The sequence below is a fragment of the Ictidomys tridecemlineatus genome, chromosome 12 (assembly GCF_052094955.1).
Source record: "Ictidomys tridecemlineatus isolate mIctTri1 chromosome 12, mIctTri1.hap1, whole genome shotgun sequence".
NCBI classification, from domain to species: domain Eukaryota; kingdom Metazoa; phylum Chordata; class Mammalia; order Rodentia; family Sciuridae; genus Ictidomys; species Ictidomys tridecemlineatus.
This window is the reverse complement of record NC_135488.1, coordinates 36,814,093-36,833,631: the sequence shown is the minus strand read 5'-3', so window position 1 is coordinate 36,833,631 and position 19,539 is coordinate 36,814,093. Positions and strand designations below refer to the sequence as shown.

Below are 19,539 nucleotides of genomic sequence, written 5' to 3'. Positions count from 1 at the left end.
GAAAGAGGCCACTGGTCCTGAGCAGGGACGAGGGCTGCAGCAGGGGCACTTACCTTAATGTACTGCAGGTCCATGAGTGCCCGGACACTGAAGTCCGAGATGTACTGGCCCAGGATGGAGCTGCCAAACTGGTTGCTGCCAGCCGCCAGGGTGGACGTGGTGGACGCATCTGTGCTGCGGTCCGGGTAACTGAGGGAGGCTGAGCGGCTGAGGGGCATGGGGTGCGATGGGGAGCGGTCTGTGGGGACAGCAGAGGCTGGCAGGTCAGGCTATGCCCTGAGCTCAGCCCAGGGGAGACAGGGACATGGTCTCTCTCCAAAAACAAGACAGTTCTTTTTTTCTTCCCTAGTTGTTGATGTCATTTTTTTTTCATTTGTGTATTTATATACAGTTGCAGTGCTGAGGATAGAACCCAGTGCCTCACACATGCTAGGCAAGCGCTCTGCCCCTGAGCCCCAACCCAGCCCAGCAGGACAGTTCTTAGGGACAAACAAAAGCACACAGAAGCTCCAGCTGCACCAGCCTCAAGGCTAATGGAGCTAGTGTTCAGAAGAGCGGCAGCAGTGTTAAACAGTCCATCCAAGCAAACTGGTCAACAGGAAATGTGCAGCTGCAGAACCCCTTGGTGAACCCCCCAAATTCATCAGTCCCAGTCAACACACAGTGATCACCCTCCCGTGACAGACAAGCAGCTACCTTTGTCTCAATACCAGCTTATGTCAAGTGACTTAAACTACATACTTTTAAACAAAGAACATTTAGGGCTGGGGTGGTGGCTCAGTGGTAGAGCACTCGCCCAGCACCTGTGAGGCACTGAGTTTGATCCTCAGCACCACATTAAAAAAATAAAATAAAAATAAAGAACCTTTCTTAAGAAGAAGAGCACACAGTCCTCACTCTCTCAGCGGGAACCCCACCCCATGATGCCTGTCACTGCTACAGAGTCGGAGGTGTGCTCGGCTCAGGACGGGGTCAGTCCACTGTGTGCCCCCACCCAAGCCAGCTGTCAGGAGGAGGAGGGTGGCAGGTTCCTCACGGGAACCCCAGGGTCCTGGTTAACTAGGACGGCGGGTGGCACAGCCCAGCCACCAGGCAGCACAGGCCTCTCCGCCCAGGAAAGGGTGCAACTCCAGCCCAGCCCAACCCAGCCGAGGAAGGGGGAAAGGAGCTGCCCCTACATGGCACAGCTCACCATTAGCTCAGTTTTAAAAACACAGAGAACAAGGAAAGACTCAGAGAAGTCACTAGTGAATGCAACTTGTTTTATTTTTGTCTGTTTTATTTTATTTTTTTGGTACCAGGAATCAAAGCCAGGGGCGTTTAATCACTGAGCCACATCCCCACATCTCCAGCCCTGTTTTAAAATTATCTTATTTTGAGACAGAATCTCATTAAGTTGCTGAGGGCCTTGCAAAATTGCTGAGGCTGGCCTCAAAACTTGCAATCCTCTTGCCTCAGCCTCCAGAGTCACTAGGATTACAGGCAGGCACCTGGTGCTTGCAACTTGTTTTACACAAACAGGAAGTGGATCAAGGGGGTTTGCTTTAGTTAACTACGAAGTTACTAACTACTAAGTTAGCTATGCCATGAAATAGCCAGCAGAGAGAACAAACACTGAACCCAGGAATTCAAGGACCCACACAGCTTTTACCAAGTGAGATCAAATAGAGTACTCCTCTATTTTTCTGCTTAAGTAAAGCCAGATTTTCTCTAATAAATCTAGGAAAATACAGTCTGGCCATTCTGTGACTGGGTACGCCCACCAAGGAACAGGAAACAGGCTCACTAGAGGGTCACATGAAAGTAGCTAAGCAGTACCTCTGATTCACCTCCAGGAAAAAGTTAGAAATACCAGGAGTATTACTTAATATCTTACATTAATCATCTGAATGATGGAATGCCTTTTGAAACAGGAACAGAATTTATTTATTTAGGCTGGGGATGGAACCCAAGGCCTAGTGCATGCTAAGTGCAGGCTCAACCATTGAATTTAAAACCTGCGCAAATGATCTTTTATAAATAGAGGTCCTATAAGGACATATCAGAGTATTGTCTCTGAGAAATGAAATTATGGTACTTTTTAATTTTCTCAAAAACTTTTTTTCTGTTTTCCCAATAAACTGTTAATTTTGGGATCAAAAAGAAAAACAATAAAAATGGCAAATATCAGGGTTCTTTGATCTGGTAATCCTGTTTCTGAAAGAATATCCTAAGAATATAATCTTAAACTCTGAAAAGTTTTTGCATAATTTTTAAAAATCATGGTATTATCTATAATGACTTCTCCAGCTAGGTGTGGTGGCACACACCTGTAATCCCAGCAGCTCAGGAGGCTGAGGCACGAGAATCACGAGTGCAAAGTAAGATACTAAGCAACTCAGTGAGACCCTGCCTCTAAATACAAAATAGTGCTGGGGATATGAGTCAGTGGTTGGGAGCCATTGAGTTCAGTCCCCAAAACCCACCCCCCAAAGACTCCTTTAGCAAATACATTTAAAGCAGAGAATGAACGGGTGATGCTAGCCCTGCTCCATGACAAAGTACCTTCCAGAAAGGCACCCCTGCTCCCAGAGGCAGAAGCAATGCGAGGTCACACCCTGCATGCACCCGCACACTCGCACACTCGGGGAGCAGCAAGTGAGGAGGGAGAGGGCTGGAGTCACACGGGGGCTAGCAAGTGGCTTCTTCCAGGTCACCTTTGTATTTTTAGACAAACAAAGGGTCAAAGCAGCACAGCGCACACTGAAGCACTGAAGAGAAAAACTCATCTGTACTCCTGTCAGATGGGGACAGCTTACAGGTAATGGGGTTCAGTATGTCAGGGCCCAAGGAGCTCAAACATGCCCATGACCATGGGTTCCAGCCCCGATAGAACCCTCAGGTGCCCCCAGCCCCTGGTGCACACGGGGCCCAGCAGCCTCGGCCTCACCATGTCAGGCCCCGCTGTTCCTGGGGGACGTGTCGGGTGGGACAGAGCTGAGGCCAGGCACAACACAGCACCAGGCCTTTCCCTAAGTACTTCTGACTCAAATATCCCAGTTTATAGGAGAGAAAAAACAGAAGCCACCAAGCTCTAACTAGATGGACTGTCGCTTCCTGCTCCTGGCAGCTCCTCACAGTGGGCAGTGTTGCTCCCACCTCCTGAGTGTCCAGGACTAGCACAATGGGGCTCCTGCCCATGCCTGCTGCTGCCTGGCCTGAGGGCATGGCCAGCAGGTGACAGACCTGAGCACCAAGTGGCAGGCGTGAGGGTGGGCGGGAAGTGTCTCAGGTGAAAAGATAACGTCATCCTGTGGGGCTTGTGAGCAGCCTGGAGCAGGGTGCCAAGCGGCTGGACTCATCCCCTCCAGACAGTACACCTTGGCTTGGCCAAGGGTTTTTTGGGGTGCCTTCTCAAGGACTAAGGGACCCTTTCAGGACTGAGGCAAAGCCATCTAGAAACTGGACACTAGGCCAACCAGAGGAAGGACCCAGCTGGCCACCAAGTGTGTCCCGGTGGAATGCCCAGGTGCCTGGGGGCAGGGTTAATGTGGGTGCAGTGCGCAGCTTGGACGACAGGTGGCAGTGTGAACTCCTCGCATGCTGCGTTACCTGAGAGCCAGGACAGCAGCGAGTTCCGCTTGCCAAGCGGACACCCGGCCTGGGTGGAAGGAACTGGAGCAAGAGAAGAGGAGGTCAGTGACCTTGCAGGGTCAGGAGGCAGGACACAGAGCCACAGGAATAGGACAGAGAGGCAGACCCGACAGGAGCCAGTCTGCTCTGGGCAGGGTGGGAGGGCTCTGACAGGAGGGGTGCTCCAGGAAGACCAAGGAGCCCTGAGCAGAGGCAGAGCTGGCCCAGTGTGCTGACAGCCATTTCCCCTCCCTCCTGGTCACTCCAAATGGGAGCTGTGTGGCCTCCAGCAGCATTGGGAAGGGCTCACAGGCCTGCTGCCCTGCTCACTGGCCTGGCTGCTTGGCCAAGCTGAGCTGCAGAGAGCAGCCTGAGGCATGTGGGTGAGCCCACCTGCTCCAGAGCCCAGCTCAGGAGCCCCCTGTCTCTCACCCCCAGGACCCTGCAGTGCCCTGGCTCATCCCGGTGGGGGGCAGAGGAAACGGGCTGAGCTGCATGTTGGCAGTCAGGTGTGTTCTGGCCCCCGCACAGGGTCCTGAATGTCTAAGGACAGTGACAGGCCAGCACAGAAGTTCTCCAGGAGCCTGCCTGTTCCAGCACCAACAGGTTCTGCTCTCGGCCTGCAAGAGCCTCCATGGCAGGAGGGTGGAGGAGCAGGGTGAGATGCGGGCTTCACCTACAGCGCCAGGCGCCCACCAGAGCCACTCGGCCTTCAGGCAGAAAAGTCTGAGTCACCCAGAATCAGAGAAGCTAAGGACACTGAAGAGGCTCTTCTTAGATCGTAACTGTCTTTGAGGGGGTGCATCCCCTTTTCTCAGTCCCTAAATCCCTTTATTCCATCAGAACCAACCCTGACCAAAAGGCAGAGGCTGAGCCCCTGAAAAGCCAAGTTCACCAGCACCCACCTCACAATAGGCTGGTCTGGTGACTGACAGGAACTCTGGACACCCACTCCCCATCCCCGTCCTCACTTCAACTTGCCTCCCACCCTGTGCCTGCTGTGATGGTCAGTGGGGGCCCGGGCCAGCTCACCATGCCAGTCCACTCTAATTTCATCGTGCTCCCCACATCGAAGGCCACTGACTGCTTCCCACTTCCTGTCAGAGCCAAATACCTGCAGCTCTATGGGCTCCCGATGCATCCTCATGGCCCTCTCCCAAGGCAGGCTGGTCTTACACCTCGGCACCGCTGCCTCCGCTGCCCCCAGGCCTTTGCTCCAAACCCTCTCATCTCTTCCCCGGGCCTCCAAGGGTGCACACCGCTCTATTCCCCAGACCACCTCGTCTAGGCCCCAGAAGCCTCCCCTCCCAAGTCATCTGCACTTGGTTCCCGTGAGCAGGAGGACAACCCAGCCCCAGCCCAGTGACTCACCAGAGGGGACCCAGGACAGGGCCATGGTCCCATAGTAGGAGAAGGCGCCTGTCTCAAACTTCATGTTCTCCTTGCCTGCCTCCACCTCCACCTTCCCCTGCATGAACACGGGTCAGTGTTACAACAGAGGGGAATGAGGACTGGGTGGGACAGAGGACTGGGTGGGACAGAGGACAATGCGGGGCATGTGGAAGTCAAGGGCGGGCTGCGCATCCCCAGCATCTTGGCAGAGTGGTGTGGGCAGGCAGCCTGGGTCCAGGGCGGCAGTGCTCACCTGCAGGATGAGGATGAAGTAGTCGGCCGGCTTGTTCCGGGTATACAAGTAGTGGCGGGCGTAGTACTTGTTGTGCTCATCAAACTTGAGCTCCTGGATGACATCTGGGTACTTGAGCAACCGCAGCAGAATCTTCTCTGATATCAGAGAGGGACTGAACTGGGGCACCTCTGTGGGAGAAGAGAGGAGACTTCACTCGAGGCTTGGGGCTGGGCCACTGCTGCACTGCAGCAGCTCATTGGCCTGGGATGGCTCCGCCCCACTGAGCTCTTCCTTCAGGCCACACCTCCCAGGAAGGGTGTGCACCTGACTTCCCTGCTGAGACCCCAAGACTGTCAGCCTTCCGGGCCTCCAAGTGAGGCTTCTGTACTAAGAGCCTGTGACCTTGGGCAAATGACTTAACCCAAGTCTCAGGTTCCTCATCTGTAAAATGAGGATAAAAACTTCACAGGGTGCTGCAGGTTAGTGGGCTAACACGCACAGACCACTCTCACACAGTCCTGGCCTGTGGCCAGTGCTTAGGAAGAGCTCCTATGAAAACAAAGGAGAAGGACTCATGGCACTCTTAGCAAGTGAGGGCTAGGAAGGAAGGTGGACTGGGGGAGAGGGGATGCAGTAGGCAGGTTTTTTCTAAACTGTCACCTGGGTCCCCATGGGAGCTTTGAATCAGGGGTCAGAAGAGAGAAATGTCACTGATCTAGAGATAATTCCTGTGGGAACCAGTACACACAGAGGTGAGGGCAGGGAAGAGGGGAAGAGAGCTACAGCAGGCTTCTCAGTGCAGAGTAGCAGCGCCAGGGGTGTGGGCTGCACCCAGAGGACCCACTGCCAGTGCAAGGGTCCCTTTTCCTTACCTCTCCACAAGCCTCAGTGGGCTGGGGGCACCCAGGTGAGCGCCTAAGGAGTTCCTCTCTCACCACTTATTTTCAAAACTCCCCCAGGCCTTCTGTAGAAGTTTGCAGTAGCAGCCCAGGGACAGCAAGCAGACTGCAGGAGAGTCCCAGGGATGGCCTTCCCAAAGCAGCTGTGTTGACTCTGCACCCACCACAGCCCCCTTCCAGTAACTAACTCCACCAACAAAGGAAGGGCCTCCTGCTCCTACCTGTGGCCAGGAAGCGATGGGCAGCCAGAAGCAGCTGAGGAGAGATCTTGACTTTGAGTTCATTGTCAGCATCCTTGAAGGCGGAGAAATCACGCTTGTTCTTTGCAGACACCCGTTTCCGGCTTCGGTTGTCAGCTGCAAGGGAAAGATCTAGAACTGAGGTTGCTATCCCTTGAGGACCTGAAAAAGACTGGAGCCCGACCCCAGCTCCCGCTCCCTCTGGCCAGAAGGAGCCAAGGTGGCCTCCTCCGTGTGCTCAGCAGGCGCTCCCAGCTCACCCCACCAGCAGGGAGCCTGGTGACCGGGGCCACCCTGTACCCGCACTCCGCCTTCCCCAGGGGCACGATTCCAGACTCAAGCAGTGAAGGGCCTCTGGGCCTGTGGAGAGTGCTGGACTCACTGTACATGTCCGACTCGTCCAGGATCTCGGACTTGATGATCTCTTCGATGACATCCTCCAGGGTGACCAGGCCCAGCACCTCATAGAAGGGGTCGCCCTCGCCCTCATTGTTCACCTTCTGCACGATGGCCAGGTGGGACTTCCCTGTGGGGACAGTGCACTGAGTCAGACCAGCACAGGGACCAGGCATGAGACTTCTCCAACAAAAATGTCAACACTCAGGGCCGTGAGTCGCTGGGGAGGCGTCACCGGTGGCCCCCTCCTTTTCTGTATTTCCTGACGATTCTGTGGCAGGCATACTGCTTTCATGAAAAGGAAGCCCCAAAGTGACCTAAAGGCCTTGCACTAAGGATCATGTGTTGACAGGGGCTGAAAGTGACAAGGCTGCTTGGGGCCGTTTCCCAGAGCTCCTGGGTCTCCAGAGGGGACAGACCCACACTGGGAGTGCACAGGGAGACAGTGGAGGCATGTGTGCCAGCTGGACAGATGGTCTGATGCTGCCCACGCCCCAGGGCCTTGGAGGCCCACTGCTGTTCGCCCTGCATGGACACAGGGTGTTAAACTGTCCCACGCCAAGACGCTCCTCTGGCTCCTCAGCAGGTGAGCCAGCAGGAGCCCGAGGCCTTCCCTTCCACCAGGAGCAAGGGAGCTGGGAGGCAGGTGGGGTAGCTCTGTGGAGGCTCTGGAGGTGTCAGGGCTTCCTGGGCTCTTCTGGAGCATCTGTCCTGCTCTGTGTCCCCAGACCCAGCAAGTGACTATAGGGGGACACCAAGAAGGGCTTGGCCCAACTCTAGACATGGAAGTGTTTTGATAGCCTCCAGGGAAAGCCCTAGGGACCTGTGAACTCGGGTCCCTGCATGCCCCAGGGGAACGCTGCTTCTGGAAGTTGTCCCCACACATGACCGTCACCAAGATATGCACGGAGACTTTCAGTACCGTGCTGGACAGAACCATCAGGACTAGACGCATCATGAAGTCCCTGGTGTCTTCCCAGAGATAAGCCAACAAGCACAAGAGTGCAGGGCCACACTCCGGCATCCGTCACCTGTGTCTTTGCACCTACTGGAGGCAGGACACTGGAGTGTCCCCTAGGGAGGGCACCTGGGCAGCCAGATAAACTACGTCACCAGATGGAAACGAATTAAAGAAGATAGCTTTAGCACCTTCTAAGATGGCAGTCCCCAAAAAGCTTATTGGTCATGCCAGTGCTGGGGGTGGGCTACAACAGGCCTCACCCACTCCAGCTAGAGGACAAGAGTGCACAGGAGGCTAACAGGGCAGCACGCCTCAAAATTAAGGGTCTCTCCCTTGGATTTTGGAATTCCCCTTTTAGGAATTTGTCCCACAGAGATATGACTATCACAAAAGCACGAGGACACCAAAGGGGGCTCACGGCAACCCCCTCCAAAACCAAAACCTCCTAAATTGAAAGCCACGAGGCCCATCCTGGCAGGGGCCCTGCTTTAGGGCGAATGTGGGGGAGCTGGATGGAAGAAACCCCAGCTGTGCCCCCAGAGTACAAGTCTCGGGACACAGTGCCACCCAGCTGCATAGGAGCAAAGGAGCTAGGGGGCTTAAGCGGGACCAGAGACACCTGGAGGCAGTGACAGGGTGCCCCCTGGAGGACCTTTGTGGGTAGAGCCCTATTACCCCTTTCTCTGAACCTTTCTGTACCATTCTATCTGACAGGCCCATGCCTCACTTTTTTTTTTTTGGTGGTATCAAGGACTTAACCCAGAGGGACTTTACCACTGGGCCACATCCCCAGTCCTTTTAATTTTTTCTATTTTGAGTCAGGGTCTCCCTAAATTGTTTAGGGCTTCACTAAGTTGGCCAGGCAGGCTTTGAACTCACAATCCTCCTGCCTCAGACTCCACAGCTGCTGGGATTACAGGGGTGCGCCACCACGCCCAGCAACATGCTTCACTTTTATCATTGAAAAAAGACCAGAGCGGGGTACAGCTCAATGGAGAGCACGTGCCTAGCAATCTAGTGGCCCTGGGCTCATCCCCAGCACCACACACACACACACACACACACACACACACACACACACACACACACAGAGAAAGACAAAAAACAAAAAAACTTAAGGGACAAAGAGAAAGTGCTGCCATCTTTAGGGTGGATGAGGACCCTCTGGGCCTCCGGCTGCCACAGTGTTAGCCCCTGGGAATGGGGTACGGCTTCAGGAATAGCAGGAACAGGTCTTCCTCCCTGAAACACAGAGCTGCCCTCCAGGCACCAAGTCTCACCAACACACAGTCACTTGCACCGAGGCCCAGGGGAAGGCCAGCAGTTTCCCCTGGGTGGACATAAATGCCCACTGGGGTGGAAGGAGCTAACTCCAGACACAGCCAGCCACACCAGCCCTCTAGCCTTCTCTGGGCCCTTCCTGGGTTTTGGATCTGCCGCTATGAGAGGCCCCCGCTGGTGGCTGCCACACATGTAACAGGAACCTCCTAAGTGTGCACCCTGGGCACCAGGCACAGTTTGGCCCTGCTCTGTGCTCGGTGCTTCCAGCACTGGTGCTACTGGTAGCTGGTCAGCTGGGCCCCTCACAAGGGTTCCTGGCTAAGGGGCCAGTCTGCAGTTTCTCCTGGGCCAGCCGGGGGCCCTCAGCTGGTTGTCTTTTCTAATTTGTCTACCCAGAGGGGACATCTTTTTGTCCTGGAAGAACCTTCCTCTTCCTTGGCCAGAGAACCTCCTGTCAAGGTCACCGATGACCTCCAATGGCTCTGTCTCCTTCTCAGGTGACCTCCCGCCTCCTGTAAACCTCTCCACCCACTTGGCAACCAGGACACATGGTTCCTGAGCAGCTCCTTCTCCCTGATCCCTTACTGCCGAAGGGTCCTGGGGCTCAGACCGCGCACCTCGTTCTTGCCTCATGATTTAAATACAAGCTTATGTCAAGACACCCCAGAAGTCTGCACAGGCCTGCGCCTCCTGTGTCCCCAGACTCCTCATTGCAACTGGGGACTGAGCCTTGAACCTAACACCACCAGGAGAAAGCTCAGGGACCCCCCCCACCCTCTATGTTCTTCAGCCAGTGAAGGAAGACAAAGGGGTGCAGACTGGAGACAGAAACACTCTGGATTTCAGCAATTTAGAAGTGTCTCTGCTTTAGAACCACTGCTGACTTAGCATTTAAACTACGGGGCAGCAAGGGGGTGGCGAGGGAGCATGGTGCAGAGCGCTCACGGGCATGTCCAGCCCTGGCACTGCCCCCTCCCCATGGTTGGTTGGTTTTTTTAAGTAAATCAACTTAGACCTTGAATTTATGATTGTCATTTATAGATTCTTACACAAAATTTTATTTCATTGAGCTCCCTCATTTTACTAGTGCTGTCCATTCCACTGGATTACCAGATTTTGAGGGTGGCTGGGGTGACCAATGGAGCATGGAAATTTAAATAACACTTCTGGAGCCAAAATTCTACTTTTTTTTTCCCCAAAGTAGAAACTAAGGAAACAGCAAAAACCATAGTTATCTGGCTGAACCATATGATATTGTTGACTTTTGGGGGGCATGGGTGGTTCTGGGGATTGACCTCAGGGGCCCTTAACCACTGAGCCACATCCCCAGCCCAATCTTGTATTTTTTTAGAGACAGGGTCTCACTGAGTTGCTTAGTACCTCACTTTTGCTAAGGCTGGCCTTGAACTCATGATCCTCCTGCCTCAGCCTCCTGAGCCACTGGGATTACAGGTGTGCACCACCACACTGGGCAATTGTTGACATTTTGATTTTTTTTTTTTTTAACCAAAAACAGTGATTTCCCATGGCACAATCTAACCATCTGAGAAACCAAGGATGGCTATTTTCTTTTTTTATATTTTCCTATATAGAAATTCCAAACTTTCCATAATCAAGTACACGATTTTGTAATCAGAAAGAAACCATACATTACAAGCAATTTCAAAACCACTCTAATGCTGCTTCCCTGGGCCTTCGGCTTCCTGCCCTTCCTACATGCAAGCACTGCTCCAGAGGGGAGCCTGGGCGAGCGGGACCCCAGAGAGGAGGCACCTGGAGCCCTGGCTGCCCAGCGTCTCCTCCAGGCCTCGCCTGGCATGCTCGTCCACTCCACCCTTTGCTGTCCTTTGTCCAGAAGTAGCCAAATAGGACTGTTCCCTCCCTAGTCCAAGAGCTACAGGTGAAGCCTCCAGAAACCTGCTGGCCAGCAGCCTCTTCCCACAGGGTCAGGTCACGAATCAGGGCAAGGAGTGACTGGCTGCCCTGAGTCCCCAGCAGCCCCTCCTCTCCTGCCTTCCCACGTCACCTCTTCATCCTCCTGCACACATTGCCCTGGGTGCCCCTGCCAGCCCTCACTGCCCAGCCTGACCCCATGGCTTCCTCACACAGCACTTGTGCCTCAGGCTAAGGGGGGTCCAGGTGCTCCCCACCCTCGCTGGAGACAGAAAGGAAGGCTCCGGGCCCAGAAAGCCCAGCCCCCACCCTGTGCGATGCTTATTTTATCAAACTCCATGTCCTCCTCCCTCCCATAAAATGTTTTTTACAGTTCCTCAAAGACCATAAGGAAACACATCACCATGTGCTGGGTTTCAAAGTCCACAAGGGCCCTACAGGGGTCTCCACTCACCAGCTCCAGCTGCCTTTCCCGTGGGGTACAACAGGGTCCAGACAGGACAAGGGTCCTAGCACCTGAGAGGGTGTCCTCGGTGGCTTCCTTGCTGGGTCTCCCAGCAAGTTCCAGTCCCAGGTTCCCAGGACAGGCCCTGGGCTCCCAGGTCCCCCCATGGGAGGGCCATGGTCGGCATCTACAGATGGCGGGGCACTCTGGTTTCCTGGCCTTCACCCAGACCTGGGCAGGATTAAGCCGGCTATTATTAGTGCTGACCTCAACCTGCAGGGGGGCAGCAGCCCATCCCAGCAAGAACCAGGGTAGGAAAGGAGCCAGCCCGAGTGAGACCAGCCCCCTGGCTTCCGGCCTTGGGCAGGTTCACCCAAAATCCTGGCAGAGCTCGTCCCCCTGGCTCCCTCTCTCCCGGGGAGGCAGCTGCTGGTCAGGACAGTCAGACTAGGCCAAGGCCTGGAGCCCAGGAGGCTGCAGCAGCCTGGCAGGCAAGCAACACCCACGAGCTCCAGAGAAGAGGAGGCGCAAAGGCACGGCAGGCGGCCCAGACTGCCACAGACTCCCAAAGCCTGGAAGGGCACAGCAGGGCTGCAGACCTCCCTGTGGCTGCAGCACTCCGCCACCCAGGGGTGGGACACTTACCCCGGAGGGGTGCCTGGGAGGACCAGGACGGGGACCATTGAGTCAAGATGCAACTTAAAAGAGTACTGAGGAGGACTTTCACTTTATTTCACTTAATTTACTTTTGAGGTGGAGTCTCTGTTGCCCAGGTGGGCCTCCAACCCCTGGGCTCAAGTGTCCTTCTGCCTCAGCCTCCTGAATAGCTGGCACCTCAGGTGAATGCCACCACACTGCCCCCTTGATTTTAATACAAAGTAAAACGTATTATAAGACCATAGTGACGAAACAGCGCAGTACCGGAGAGAACAATGAAAGCGTTCAGAAACGAACTCCATCATACTGGGAATACTGTATGGAATAAATCTGGCATTTTGAGTCTAGAGGAAATAAAGAGATTATTCAATGAAAGGCAATGGACTAAGTGGCAAGCAGCACTGTTTTAAACAAGCCTCTATAAATGAAGTAGGAAAGCTACCAGCTTAATTACAAATAATTATAAATTAAATCCAAGGAAGGGCTGAGGTTGTGGCTCAGGGGTAGAGCGCTCGCCTAGCATGTGCAAGGACCTGGGTTCGATTCCCAACACCACATAAAAATAAATAAATAAAACGAAGTTATTGTGTCCAACTACAACTAAAAAAATAAATATTTTAAAAAAACAAGGAAATAAATTTTTTTCGAATGAACTGTTGCTTTGTTGTTGTTGTTGTTTTGCGGGGTACCAGGGATTAAACTCAGGGGAACTTACCCCCTGAGCTGCATCCCCAGTCCTATTTTGTATTTTATTGAGTTGCTTAATACCTTGCTTTGAACTCACAATCCTCCTACCTCAGCCTCCTGAGCTGCTGGGATTACAGGTGTGCGCCACCGTGCCCAGCTAAAATGTTGTTTTTTAACCTATCATTAGCCAAAATTTTTTTAATACTTATTTTTTAGTTTTATTTTTTGGCAGACACAACATCTTTGTTGGTATGTGGTGCTGAGGATTGAACCCAAGCCACACGCATGCCAGGCGAGCGCGCTACTGCTTGAGCCACATCCCCAGCCCCTAGCCAAAATTTAATAGATTGGTAAACTGTGTTGGTGGAAGAACTAGTCTCTACTGCTAGGAGCCTAACGTTTTTCTTGAGGCATACATATGCCATGTGCGTCAGAATGTAGAATGTACATGACCTTAGACCCAGCTCTTTCTTCTACTCCTAAGAAGTGACCTTAACACTAAAACAGCTTGCAAGGAGTGCCCAGGAGGGTCCATCCAATGCAGTTTACAACACAATATTACAGCCACTAAAAAGGCTGACTCAGACCTGAATTTATTGAGAGACAGTGATTCACGGTATATATGAAGCAAGTTACAAAACAGTTCAGATGGAGTGATCACTAATCTTGTTCACTTTTGTTTAATGCACTCAACATGTACTCTTTTTTAACTTTTACTTTTATAATCAAGAGACGATAAAAATGTTACTTTCTGCCAGGTATGATGGCACACACCTGTTATCCTGCTACTGGAAGTCTAAGGCCAGAGGATCCCAAGTTCAAGGCCAGGCTGGACAACTTAGCAAGATCCTGTCTCCAAATAAAAAGGGTTGGGGATGTAGTTCAGTGGCAGAGCACCTGAGTTCAATGCCCCTACAGAGGGTGGGGAGGATTACAAATACCACTTTCATGGGGTAGGAAACAGTATAATTTACTGCTAACTTACTAAAAGAAAATACAAAATAGTCATGTTTGGGCAAGTGAGGTAACAGTGACTTTCATTTTTTAATCATTTATTTTTTTATATTTAATTTTTAGTTTTATCTGTGGACACCATATCTTTATTGTTTATTTTTATGTGGCGCTAAGAATCAAACCCAGCACCTCATGCATGGTAGGCAAGTGCTCTACTACTGAGCCACATTTCTACTTTTCTAAACATTTCCACATTTTTACGATAAATATATTACTGTTGGCTAGATCTGGTGGCTCAAACCTGTAGTCCCAGCTACACAGGAGGAAAAGTTGAGCCAGCTTGGGCAATACAGCAAGACCCCCAACTTCAAATAATAATAATAAGCCAGACATGGTGGCACATGCTTGTAATCCCAGCAGCTCAGGAGGCTGAGGCAGGAAGTTCTCAAGTTCAAGGCCAGCCTCAGCAACTTAGGGAGGCCCCAAGCAACTTAGCAAGAGCCTGTCTCAAAATAAAAATTAATCAAGGGCTAGGGATGTAGCTTAGTGATTAAGCACACCTGGGTTAAATCTCTGGTTCTGCTACTATTATGACTACTACTACTACTAATATTACAGTAATAATAATTTATCTCTGTACTATACATATGTATATAACTTTTATTTTTACTTTTTAATTAAGAAATGTAATATGCATCTTCCGCCCTTGTCTTTTCCCCTACCATGTCCCAGGAACACAGAGCGGCACCTGTCTGGCAGTTGTATGCAGAGGCGCAAACCTGTAATTCTAGCAATTCAGGAAGCTGAGGCAGAAGGATCACATGTTCAAGTCCAACCTTGGCAGCTGAGCAAAACCCTGTCTAAAAATAAAAAAATAAAATGTACTTGGGATGTAGCTCTGAGGTAATCACACCCAAGTTAAACCCCAGTACCTAAAAAATAAAAATAAAAAAATAAGATCAACACAGAATGATAAGGACTCCTAAAGAGTTTGCCCAGCCACTCTGAGCAAGACAAAACAGCAGGACAGGACACCACACCACATGTGACATGTGAGGACCACCTGGAACCTGTCAAAGCAGATTCCCAGGGGGCACTTGTCCCAGGCTCTGTTTACACTTGTTTCCTAATCCAAAATAAACAAGTTTTACTTTTGTTTGCACAGGAGACAATGGGCCCTGTCCCGGTCTAGAGGGCTCAGGAGAAGGGGCCTGCACTCCTCCCTCCCTAAGCCTTCCACTGCTGGCCAAATGAACCCTGGCCAGACAGACAGCGGGTTAATGTGACCCCTGCACAGACACAGGCTGAGGGGGCACCATCAAGCAACCCCAAGCCTGCTGAGAGGCGGCCTTTGTCAGCCCCAGCTGGGAAACACAATTAACCATCCTGTTGGGGCTGGCAGGCCCAAAATCCACAATTGTTAAGGAAACTGTCTGAAACAGGCTCACAGCCACTGTCATGAATAATGAATCCATTGTCAGTGCGTTTTGTGCTCTGAGAGAGTTCAGACTTTGGGCTGCAGACATGAAGTGATAACTATTAGCAAGACATTTAAACATGGGTATTTCTTCCCTTTTTTTTTTTTTTTAAAGAGAGAGTGGGGGGGGGAGAGAGAAAGAATTTTTTTTTTAAATATTTATTTTTTAGTTCTCGGCGGACACAACATCTTTGTTGGTATGTGGTGCTGAGGATCGAACCCGGGCTGCACCCATGCCAGGCGAGCGCGCTACCACCTGAGCCACATCCCCAGCCCCTAAACATGGGTATTTCATTATTAACTTTAAAGAGGGGGGGGGCTGGGGCCGTGGCTCAGTGGTAGAGCACCACCTCGCACGTGTGGGGCGCTGGGTTCGATCCTCAGCACCACATAAAACTTAAGAAGATATTGTGGGCTGGGGATGTGGCTCAAGCGGTAGCGCGCTTGCCTGGCATGTGTGCGGCCCGGGTTCGATCCTCAGCACCACATACCAACAAAGATGTTGTGTCCGCCGAGAACTAAAAAATAAATATTAAAATTCTCTCTCTCTTTCTCTCTCTCCCTCTCTCTTTTTAAAAAAAAAAAAAGAAGATATTGTGTCCAACTACAACTAAAAATATATATATTTTAAAAATGTGTAAAAAAATGTGGGTTTGTTTTGTAATATGCAGTAGTCTAATAGTACAGGTATAACATACTGAGTGAATGGAGGTATAAACTAAAATTTTTTTTCCTAATGGGGTACATGATTAAAAGTTTGGAAAACACCCTTTAGAAGAGCCCCATGGTTCCACCTGCTTGAGAGACTGAGGCAGGAGGGTCTCTTGAGCTCAGGAGTCTGGGGCCAGCCTGGCCAATGTAGAGAGACCTGTTAGATGGTCCTGTCTCAGCTGCTCCTGTGCTTAGTAACACCCTCGTAGGTGCCCAGTCCTGCCCACCTCTCCCTGCCTACCAATCTGTCCTGGTGAACATGCTCCCGGGAGGGGCCAAGGAGATGCCCCTATATGGACCTCTCTCCTCACAGGCCTACAGAAGCCATGTCCAGGGCCAGGCAGGTGATCAGGTTGGGTACAGAACTGGGACTTCTAGTCCAAACAGCCTGCCCACTCTAGCACCCTAGGGATCACGAAGCTGAAGAAAACAGATTACAGACCCTAAGACTGCTCCCTCACAGTGGGGACAGGTCCTCACGCCTTTTCATCTAGTCAACAGTCTCGAGTTTTTTAACCTCTTATTATGGAAAATTCTAGCATATGTAAAAGTAGAAGTAATAACATAATTACATCCTCACCTATTTTAAATAATTAACAACTGGCCTTGTTTCCCATTTACCCCCACTCACTCACTCCACTGGCTTATTTTGAAGCAAAGCCCTAATTTTATCTAAGAATCTGCAAATTATACCTGCAAATATTTCACTTTTCAGTAGGTATCTCAAAGGATCCTTTTTAAAAAGTAAAACAATAGTATTATCAAATCTTTTAAAAAACATTTAAATCCTCAACTATCCAGTGTGCTAATTTCCAATTTTCTTACAATTTTATTTTCACACCTCACTAATTTTTACTTTTTCTTTTTCTGATATTGGTAACAAAAGTGGAAAAAAGGAAACTAAGATCATTTATAATTCTGCCACACTGCAGGTGGTGGGACCCTGGTTCAACCCCAAGCACCAAAAAATACATACATACATAATATTGTTTTCTCTCTCTCTCTCTCTCTCTCTCTCATATATATATATGACTTACAAATAAGTACTGTTGAACATATATACATATATGTGTGTGTATGTATGTATGTGTATGTGTGTGTGTATATATATATATAGTATTCCTTCATTTCTTTCTTTTTTTTTTTTTTGTACTGGAGATTGGACTCATAGACACTTTATCACTGAGCTATATCCCCAGATCTTTTTATATATATATATATATATTTTTTTAATATTTACTATAGTTTTAGGTGGACACAATATCTTTTTTTTAATTTTTATGTGGTGCTGAGGATCAAACCCAGTGCCTTGTGCATGCCAGGCAAGTGCGCTACCACTTGAGCCATATCTCCAGCCCCAGATCTTTTTATATTTTAAGACAGTCAGTCCCTGGATTACAGATGCATGCCATTAGGATATACCCTGCTTTTTAAATATTTTATGTTCTTTTTATTTTCCCATATCATTAAAAAGTTTTGGGTTTTTTTTGTTTTATTTTATTTTATTTTTTTTATTGTTGGTCGTTCAAAACATTACATCTAATTTGATATATTTCACAGTTTGATTCAAAAGGGTTATGAACTCCCATTTTTACCCCGTATACAGATTGCTGAATCACATCAGTTACATCAATTACATTTCCATTGATTTACATATTGCCATTCTAGTGTCTGATGAATTCTGCTCTCTATCCTATTCTCTACTATCCCCCCTCCCCTCTAAAAAGTTTTTGTTTCTTTTCCTTTTGTGGTGGTAGGATTGAACCCAGGGCCTCACCCATGTTAGGCAAATACTCTACCATTGAGCCTAAATAGTATTTTAAAATATTGAATGGCCTCAAAACATTTCATTATACTCATACACACACAATCCCAATCTGATTGTGTCTGCCCCCCTTTTTTACCATATGGAAATTTTTATGTATAAATATATTTGACTCTATCTCCCTGTCCTTGGGCAGGGGTCATAGAACAAGTTCAGGAGGCCAGGAGAGGGCCCCAGACATCCACCAGCACCACCAGCTTCTTTAGTGCTTGGATGATTCCAGCAAACTGCTCCGCCCTTCCCACCCAACCCTCTCGCCTCCCACCCAAACCTCCCAGCCAGCAGCAGCCCCCTCCTCAGGACTTGGCTTGACTGCTTACAGGCTCCTGGCTCCCTGGCTGCCTTGTGGAGCACCCATTCTTTGGACCTGCTTGTGCCACCTGCTAATAATCTACAGGCAAATCCATCTAAAAGTTGGACCATCATTAAGGAGCCCACATGTGCCGTGCTGGTCATAAAGAATTAATAGGAAATTGCGCTATCGACTTTGCTGAAATCCAGATATATCTAGCCTGGGATTAGCCTGCACACTGAACTAATCTGGGAACTCAACCCCCACCAACACACACAGACGAAATGAAAACTAGCATTTTTTTCCCCTTAGTGAACCCTAGTTCCTTCCTGGTAATCATACACAGTTTCTAGATGCTTACAAACTATTCAAATCACTCCAGATCTTCATGTCAAAACCTAAAGATGAAGAAAAACAAGAGCAGCAGCGGAGGGGATGAGACAGGCTGTGCTGGTCGTCAGACACAGGAGCAGGGGAGAGAAGAGACCAGAATATTATGTGCCATGTTCAAACCTGCTCACCTAGAGATTTAATTACAAGAAGGGAAAAGACTTAATTATTAAACAATTATTTTTCCTGCTATTAAAAAAAAACTGATGACATCTCATAATAGCAGGAAAAACAATTACAGACCTATCTCTCTCATGAATGAGGTGCCAACATTTTAAATAAAGATATTAGCAAATTAAACCTAGTGATGTGTAAAAAGGATAATAAATCATAAGTAAGACAGGTTTACTCCAACCACGCAAAAAAAATCTGTAGATGAACATTCAAAAGTCAGTGCACTTCCAGCTTGGCACCATAGAGGTTTACCGGAGGCAAGAGAATTACTAATGGAAAACTTTCCCCCAAAATCAGTGCATTTCACAGAACAAAGGAGATTAATCATTCAATCAAGAGTAACAAAAAACAAAACCAAAATCGTGGTAAATTCAGTGCCTAACAGCCCATAGCAGGGCGGCGCCTGTCCCCTAGGGGCTTGGGAGGCTGAGGCAGAAGGATGGCGAGCTCAAAGCCAGCCTCAGCAATTTAGCGAGACCCTGCCTCTAGTAAAAAAAAATATAAGATGATCTGGGGTTCTGCTGTCATATATAACAAATTTTAAAAAAGATCTGGGCATGTGGCTCAGTGAGTGGTTAAGCACCCCTAGGTTTAATCACTAGTCCAAAAAAAAAAGCCCTTAGCAAACTTGAGACAGAAGGGAATTAATTGCCTCAACTGATAAAGGAAATCTATTAGAAAACAAATGCAGACTCATACAGAATGACAAGGGGTTTTAAAATTTTGTTTTATTTTCCTGTGGTTCTGGGGCCACAGCTTGCCAGCCTGCCAGGCCACCGCTCTGCCACGAAGCTGCAGCCAGCCCTCAAGGAGCCATGCTGAGAGCCTCCCCAAGGCTGAGGTGAGGGGAGGATGCCCTCGAGCACAGGCTTGGCACAATCCCAGGTGTCCTAACAGGTGACACAACCACAATAGCAAGACAGGATGTAGGAGGGTTAGCAGTAAGTCAATAAAACTGCCATCATTCATAGGCAACAAAACCCAAAAGAATCTAAACCAAGAATTATTAGAACTCCTGG

At 49.8% G+C, this 19,539-nt stretch overlaps 1 protein-coding gene and 1 long non-coding RNA gene across 4 annotated transcripts in view; one reads left to right on the top strand and one right to left on the bottom strand.

Annotated features, from left to right (window-relative positions):
• The window catches only part of Cnnm4 (cyclin and CBS domain divalent metal cation transport mediator 4), a 39,041-nt gene that overhangs the window by 2,617 nt on the left and 16,885 nt on the right, over positions 1 to 19,539 (bottom strand). The window contains exons 2-7 of one of the 3 annotated variants that reach the window (XM_005339592.5): positions 6,760 to 6,903; positions 6,360 to 6,494; positions 5,258 to 5,427; positions 4,984 to 5,080; positions 3,592 to 3,654; positions 54 to 238 (exon numbers count right to left, since the gene is read on the bottom strand). In XM_005339592.5, the coding sequence (XP_005339649.4) occupies positions 54 to 238; positions 3,592 to 3,654; positions 4,984 to 5,080; positions 5,258 to 5,427; positions 6,360 to 6,494; positions 6,760 to 6,903 (794 nt within the window). The remainder of the gene's footprint in view (positions 1 to 53; positions 239 to 3,591; positions 3,655 to 4,983; positions 5,081 to 5,257; positions 5,428 to 6,359; positions 6,495 to 6,759; positions 6,904 to 19,539) is intronic. The other 2 variants (XM_013364878.4, XM_040270759.2) reach the window with 2 other exon arrangements.
• LOC144369258 (uncharacterized) lies at positions 2,681 to 12,586 on the top strand. Its single transcript, XR_013428730.1, has 2 exons — positions 2,681 to 3,674; positions 6,199 to 12,586. It is a non-coding gene; the product is annotated as an uncharacterized LOC144369258 (long non-coding RNA).